This window comes from Coregonus lavaretus, assembly GCF_964263955.1.
Source record: "Coregonus lavaretus genome assembly, contig: HAP1_SCAFFOLD_47, whole genome shotgun sequence".
NCBI classification, from domain to species: Eukaryota; Metazoa; Chordata; class Actinopteri; order Salmoniformes; family Salmonidae; genus Coregonus; species Coregonus lavaretus.
Genome location: NW_028161510.1, coordinates 591,424 through 599,628, shown reverse-complemented (window position 1 = coordinate 599,628; position 8,205 = coordinate 591,424). Strand labels below are relative to the sequence as shown.

The 8,205-nt window shown below is 43.4% G+C and overlaps 1 protein-coding gene across 1 annotated transcript; it reads right to left on the bottom strand.

Moving 5' to 3' along the window:
* Nucleotides 1-1,350: 1,350 nt before the first annotated feature.
* On the bottom strand, nucleotides 1,351-7,834 carry LOC311120594 (uncharacterized protein). The gene is made up of 4 exons (XM_084195181.1): nucleotides 7,160-7,834; nucleotides 6,623-6,720; nucleotides 6,310-6,487; nucleotides 1,351-2,850 (listed from the first exon to the last, which is right to left on the bottom strand). Exons 1-4 carry the CDS (start codon nucleotides 7,566-7,568, stop codon nucleotides 2,042-2,044), a joined length of 1,494 nt encoding a protein of 497 aa, XP_084051307.1. The 5' UTR covers nucleotides 7,569-7,834; the 3' UTR covers nucleotides 1,351-2,041.
* Nucleotides 7,835-8,205: the final 371 nt, after the last annotated feature.

Genomic DNA, 8,205 nt, shown 5'->3' with positions numbered 1-8,205 from the left:
AGCCAGTTCTCTTCTTGAGGTCAAAGCCGCAGTGTATTGTTGCTATAGAAGTTTTTGATTAATAATCCTATTTATTTCAAGCCACACTACGATGTCACCATACTGTTCCTTTAAAGCCCCGCTCTGTAAGATATAAATCATCAGAGTGGCCCACCAACTTAAATGTAAACAATGGAGCAAATGCATCACATGTAAATATCACTTGATTATCAGAGGGGTATACTACGGAGCCAGATAGAACTACTGAGACATTCCAAATCAGGCTTCATCCATATCATGAAGGTGGATGTTGATCCAACCATTTCAAAAGTAATGACGGGGCTGATGGAAACAGGATATGCGGGTACAATTGTATAAATGCCGACAGACAATGTGTTTCGTCGTTTTACATGGTGGGGTCTTTTTGTGTCAGTAAAAATGTATAAGCGAGAAATGGCGGTGGAAACTCCTTTATTCACAAATATTGATATAATAACCATCAAATCGAAGTTAACTTGGAGTCACGTGATGATATGTTGTGTGGTCCTTATTGGACTTATTTAACCCATTTAACTTGTATTTTTCATTCGGTACATGACAATTTAACAGCAAAAGTAATTTTTTTGTGCATTACGTCACGCAAAGCCTTTTATCCGCAATAAGTCTGTTTGATGGAAACATTTCTGTTGGGAAAATGTGTTTGTTGTTTTATGCAGATTTTAGAATATTCACATGAAAATCTGTGGCAAATTGCGTGGATATTGATCCAACACCTGCCGCTTATTCAAACCAGCCCACTGGGCAAAGACGTCAGTTCAACATCTAGTTTCTATTTACATTTAATTGAGTCAACTAAAGTGAATTCAACAGGAAATCAACACAAAATGTCAACTGTCATTGGATTTAAGTCAGTGAAAAATAAATAAAAAGACCTTATGTTGATGGCTTTTTACAAATCCAATCCGTTTTCCACATTGATCTAACATCATCACATGGATTTGTTTTGTTGAAATGACATGGAAACAATATTTATTCAACCAGTGGCAAAGTCCAACGAGGAACTCTTCATTGAGACAATTATGAAACAGCAATCCGTGGGTGAGTTGTGGTGGATATTATAAAATAAGGATCTGCTGGAGTCTAAGTCAAACCAAGATTCTTTATTTCTGAGCTCAGAGAGAATAACAGAGTTACACAGTGCAGTGTAGACAGTATGAATTCCAAAGCATTGGGTGATGAGCACATATCTTTATAGTTTCCTGTTCCTGGGCCTGACTTTATTTATACAAGGACTTGGGGGCATGCTGGTTTGCAACACAGGATGATACTCCCAAGAACAGGAGATTATAATAGGACAGTTTCACAAGGTTAGTCAAAAAATTTTATTTAACCAGGTAAGCCAGTTGAGAACTGCGACCTGGCCAAGATAAAGTAAAGCAGTGCGATAAAAACAACAACACAGAGTTACATATGGGGTAAACAAAACATACAGTCAAAAATACAACAGAAAATATATATACAGTGTGTGCAAATGTAGCAAGATATACTCCATATGTAACTCAGATATGTGGACACATACAATGAAAATGTTCCATTACAGAGTCAGGGAACATTTATTTCATTAAATCATCAGTGGGCCAACAATGCCATGGAGCAAATGCATCACATCCAAATATCACTTGATTATCTGTAATGCTGGAGGAATGACACACCCAGATAAACACACACATAGAGTTTAAAAAATGACAATTTAAACACATGGAATCTGATCTACTCTATATTCAAACTGACACTCCATACTCAATTCATGTTTTCTAATAAAATCATACAAATATATTTTTAAGTATACTTAGTATAATTAAATGTCATATGGAATAAACAAGTAAATACATTCTCATGTCAACAATATAAGACAATGGGAGCACTGTGTATGTTCTCATGAACTTTGTGATGTGAAATATCAATTTACACACTAGAAGTAATTATTCTCTCCTATGTGGATTCTCGCATTACTTTTAAGTGACTGTGATGAGTAATATGTCTTCCCTCAGACTGAGAGTTTCTAAGGCTTCTCCCCTGTGTGCAGTCTCATGTGTTGTTTCAGCTTTCTTAACTGGCTAAAATGCTTTCCACACTGGGAGCAGTGGTAAGGCTTCTCCCCCGTGTGGATTCGCGCATGAGCTTTCAGGTTTCCTAAATGGCTAAAACTCTTTCCACACTGGGAGCAGTGGTAAGGCTTCTCCCCTGTGTGGATTCTCTCATGACTTTTCAGGGTGTCTAACCGTTTAAAATTATTTCCACAGTGGGAGCAATGGAAAGGCTTCTCCCCTGTGTGTATTCGCTCATGAGCTTTCATGTTTCCTAAGTGGTTAAAACGCTTTCCACACTGGGCGCAATGGTGTGGCTTCGCTCCTGTGTGTGCCTTCTCATGTCTTTTCAGGGTGTCTAACCTGTTAAGACTCTTTCCACAATGGGAGCAGTGGTAACGCTTCTCCCCTGTGTGTATTTGCTGATGAGATTTCAGGGCTCCTAACTTGGCAAACCTAGTTCCACACAGTGAGCAGCGGTAAGGCTTCTCCCCTGTGTGTACTCGCACATGAGATTTCATGTTTCCTAACCTGTTAAAACTCTTTCCACACTGGGAGCAATGGTATGGCTTCTCTCCTGTATGTATTATCTTGTGAGCGTTCAGCTTTCCTAATGCTTTAAAACTCTTTCCACACTGGGCACAATGGTGTGGCTTCTCTCCTGTGTGTCCCCTCTCAGGTCTTTTCAGTCTTCCTAACTTGGTAAAACTCTTTCCAATCTGGGAGCAGAGGTGTCGTCTTGCTGGTTTGGACGTCTCTGGTTCCTCCGACTTTGGTTTTTCTCCTGCCAAAGAAAGTGTTGATTTAAAGAGAGACCTGAATGAAACCTCCACTTGATAAAACCACCTTGCTATGAAATGTTATCAGATCCCTCAATGACCTGAGGACAGTTTTAAAACATTCTGTTTTATAAGTCAGAACACAAAAAACTAGACAGTTCTAGGACACTCAAGACAGACATCTCTGGATTCCTATCGTGCAGGTGGTTGTAAATGTATAACCTTAATAGCTGTATGATACAGAATGAGACCTACACATTTCCTTAAACCTAAAATAAGTAAAGAAGTAATTTTGTGTGGAAGTCCCAAACTTTTTTCTTTACATTGGAGACAGACACAAAGTACATCAGTAACATCTCACCGTTGTCAAAAGAGTCCGACACTGCTGTTTAAATGTCAATTTTTCTGATTTAGACATTCACAAATTTTTTACATTTTGACTATCATATTTTGGGTAAAGTAAAAAAGAATGTGAATTTTTTTTTTCTAAAAATATAAAAAAACGCAACATGGAAGTCTCAAGTTTTGAGGGAGCGTGCAATTGGCATGCTGACTGCAGGAATATCCACTGGAGCCGTTACCAGAGAATTTAATGTTAAGTTCTCTACCATAAGCCGCCTCCAACATCATTTTAGAAAATTTGGCAGTACATCCAACCGGTCTCACAACCGCAGACCACGTATAACAACACCAGCCCAGGATCTCCACATCGTCTGAGACCAGCCATCCGGACTGCTGATGAAACTGGGGAGTATTTCTCTCTGTAATAAAGCCCTTTTGTGGAGAAAAACTAATTCTGATTGGATGGGCTTTCCAGTGGATGGGCCTGGCTCACAAGTGGGTGGGTTTATGCCCTCCCAGGCCCACCAATGGCTGTGCCCCTGCACAGTCATGTTAACAGACCCACGAATAGGCTACTACTAGCAGTGGGCACATACCTCCCACCTCAGGACCGGACTGGAGGGCCGGGCGCCAGACGCACTGTCTTGGTCGCGTCGGGACAGCACGTCCGCATTCCCGTTCCTCGATCCGGCCCTGTGGATGACACGGAAAGAGAATGGTGGTAATGCAAGAAACTATCTGGCTATTCAGTTGTTATTGTTTCTCTTCCTGGCCATCCAAGAGGGGAGCGTGGTAACGAGGGCGAACCTACGCCCGAGTAGGTAGTACCGGAGATAATCGAGGGCCCACTTAATGGCTAGGGCCTCTTTCTCTACGGTAGCATATCTCTGATCCCGGTCACTGAGCTTCCTGCTTCCTACTGAGCTTCCTACAGAGAGGCCTATTCCTACTGAAGAGAATAGGCCTCTCTGCTTCGCCTTCACCCAAAGCCAGGACGGCCCTGAGCCCCGTATCCAAGGTGTCTACCTATACAATGAACTCTCGGGAGAAGATGGGAGCCTGCAGGACGGGATCAGAGCACAGGCTCTCTTTTAGCAACTGGAAGGCGTTTTCCGTCTCCTCCTTCCACGCTACACGGTTTGGCAGGTTTTTCTTGATGAGATTTGTGAGGGGGTTGGCAATGGTGGCATATCCAGGGATGAAACTACGATAATATCCCGTTATTCCCAAGAAGGCGCGGACATCCCTCTTCGTCTGGAACCACCGGCACTTGCCAATATCCCTTCGTCAGATCCAGGGTGGTGATGAACTTGTCCTTTCCCAAGCGCTCCAAGAGTTCATCCACGCGGATACGCGACGAACCTAGAGATGACGTTTAAGCCCCTAAAGTCGGTGCAGAGCCTCACACTACCGTCGGGTTTGGGGACCAGGACTATGGGACTAGACCACTCGCTCGTAGACGGCTCGATCACCCTCAGCATCTCACTTACCTCGTTCTTAGCGATGGCTCGGCGGACCTCGGGTATCCGGTATGGCCGGATATGCACCTTTTTGCCTGGCTCAGTGTGGATATGCTGAAACAGGACCTCTATTTGTCCAGGGGAGGAGGAGAATACCCTGCCGACTTGCATAATCAGCTTGTCTAGCTGTCTCGACTGCTCCGGCAGGAGATTTCGGCCACGGCGTACCTGTACAGGGGCCTCCTTTTTTCCTCTCGTCCTCCACTGCCATCAAAGCCACACTCTCCTCTCTTTCATGGTACTTCTTCAGCAGGTTGACATGATAGAGTTGGTCCTTCTTCCTCCTGTCGGGTTGCTTGATGCGGTAATTGACCGGTGAGACCCTCTCCGTTCCCTCGTAGGGCCCCCTCCACTGCGCCAGCAAGCGGTGTTCGGCTGTGGGCACGAGTACCATCCCTTTCTCTCCGATGGCGAACTCCCTGGGTGTCATCGTAGGCTCGGACTTGAGTCTGTTGCGTCTTCTCCATATGCTCCTTTACTATGGGCCAGATTGCCGACAGTCGGTCCCGCATCAGGGTAACATGTTCTGTCGTCGACCGGAACGGGAAGTATTGCGCCTCCCAGGTCTCCTTGGCTAAGTCGAGGATACCTCCAAATGGTATTATGGTCGATCAGTATCGTCTTCGGAAGGCCCACCCGGGAAAACAGCATGAACAATTCCTTGGCGATTCCCTTTGACGACACGTTGCGAAGGGGTACGGCCTCCAGGAACTTGGTAGCGTAATCTACGACAACCAGGATGTACTCGTGTCCTCTAACAGCAAGGGTCTGACAGAGGCCAAGCTTCCTGCCATCCAGGACTTCTATACCAGGAGGTGTCAGAGGAAGACCCAAAACATTGCCAGGGACTCCAGCAACCCTAGTCAGACTGTTCTCTCTGCTACCGCACGGCAAGCGGTACCGGAGCGCCAAGTCTAGGTCAAAAAGGCTTCTTAACAGCTTCTACCCCCAAGCCATAAGACTCTTGAACAGTTAATCAAATGGCTCCCCCATTTTTACGCTGCTGCTACTCTGTTTATTATCCATGCATAGTCACTTTACCTCTACCTACATGTACATATTACCTCAATTACCTCGACTAACCGGTGCCCCCGCACATTGACTCTGTACAGGAACCCCCTGTATATTGCCTCGCTACTGTTATTTTATTGTTGCTCCTTAATTATTTGCTATATTTCTTTTTTCTTTCTTAACACTGAATTGTTGGTTAAGGGCTTGTAAGTAAGCATTTCACTGTAAGGTCTACAGCTGTTGTATTCGGCGCACGTGACAAATACATTTTGATTTGTTCTAGAGTATTGCAAAGATAGGGGGTTGACTGGGACAGGCAATGTAACATCCATAATGTTTTTAGGAAAAGTTTTTGTAAAACATGCACCATACATCAGATCATACTAAATCTAACTTTCATCAAGGTTTTATATAGTCTATTGGTTTCTCTCTTTTCATTGGCAGAATCTTTTTTCAGTGTTATGATATTCATAACATCCATATCCACCAGTCTATCTTCATGTCAACTAACAGAACTCTGCTGGTTGTCCTGGTAACAGATACCAGTGGGCAGATCTATTTTATTTGTTAAAACTAAACTACAGCGCTTACTTTGATGAGTCAAATCTGCTCCTTTCTTCTCTTCTTCTCCTCTCACAGTTCCACTCAGCCCCGTTGTTTTCCTGCAGTCCACCAGCCGCACAGACAACCTCTTCAGACCCAGCAGTAAGGTGCTACTGGGAGAGGTACGACACAGGGACTCTGGGAGGGCGGAAGGGCTAGTGTTGTCCTGGTAACCATATAAAGGGGACACAGACACATATCATTATGGATGCTGATGTCACTGTTGTCATAAAGTGCTTTACAGAAACCCAGCCCAGACCCCGATAGAGCAAGCTGTATGCTAGACCAGACCAAGCTGTACCATCTGGTGTTCTGATCTGGAGAGACTCTTCTCTGCCTCATCAGCATCAGGATGTTGTTGAGGCTCTCCAGAGGATCCATGATAGTCATGTCTCTCTCCTGTGTGAAAGAGAACATCAAACAGATGGTAAACTTATGACCGTCTATTACAATCATAGGGTCTTGCAAGAGGCATTAATATATCTAAGCAGGGCCTAAAATGGCCACGTTCATCATGATTTTATAAAATATTGTTTGTGAAGCAAATGTGAATTGGGTGCCTTTTGCGTCCCTTTGATATTTTAAGCAGAAATTAAGCACCGATATTGAATTTCAAAAGCCTGTTATATTAGATGAAGTGCACTTTAATGTAGAACACATGGAGAATTCAAAAAATCTAATTTAAAAGTCCAAAAAGGATCTGTACCAATGGCAGACAATTCCTACAGTACTGAACAACATATTCAAGTATATAACGTCAGCAGAATGCCCCTTTAAAAACCACACATTAGAAAAACAACTGCATAGCTTGTGCCCCTGTTTTTAAGACAATACTCACTGGTGTTAATCTGATATTCTGTCTCCTCTTCTTTCACCCCTAAAACGTCTTCCTCCTTCACCTTCATTGAGATAGCATCCTCTTCTTCTTTCAATGTGATATCCTCTTCCTCCTTTTTCATTCTGAAAGCTTCTACCTCCTCCTCTTCCACTGTGACAGCCTCTATCCCCTCTTCCTCTTCCTCTCCAAACGGATCTTTCTCTTCTTTCACTGTAACATCCTCCTTCTCTTCTTTCAATGTAATATATTCCTCTTCCTCCTTTATCGTTTTGAAAGCTTCTTCCTCTCCTTTAACTGTAATATTCTCATCTTCTTCTTTCACGACTTCTTCTTTCAGCCCCGGAGCTTCTTTCTCCATACAGCAGACCTCCTCTTCTTTAGCAGGGGGGGAGTAGTTTAGTGAGCTCATGGTCAGGGATGTTAGCTAGTTAGCTAGTTAGTTAGCATTAGCGACTATCCTAGTGCTAGGCTCAGTATCAATCTTTAACAAGTTTGCAAATTAGGTTAAAGTTACCCAGTAGATAATGTTACGTCAACAGAAATGTGTTTAAAACACTGAGATTAGCTAATGTACATAAACATGGTCTAAAGCCTCAATCTTTCGGTTTTATGTTGGCTAGCAAGCTACCGAGGTCGTTGAAAGAGTAGCCGTGTGGTTGTTGCTGAAGAAGAGTCCCGTCCAGTCCATTATACGTCACGCAATAATCATCACCTGAAAGACGCACATCGCCATCTGCTGACTGGAGTGGGAAACGCAGTTTGGAAACAATATTAACTACATTCTTGGTATTGGCAAAGAATGTCGAGGTGGATGGGCCTAGCAACGATTGTTCAGATAGCCTGGTGTATCTCTGGTTTGGTAGCTAGCCAGTTTGAGTTGGGGAGCGTCTTCAGCGAAAAGACAAGCAGTTGGAAAGGGAGTAAGTCCCGATGATAGTGTTAATACTATTGTAATTATTCTGCACTATAGCCTATTTATTGCCTTACCTCCATAACTTGCTACATTTGCACACACTGTATAGATATTTTCTGTTGTATTTTCTGAC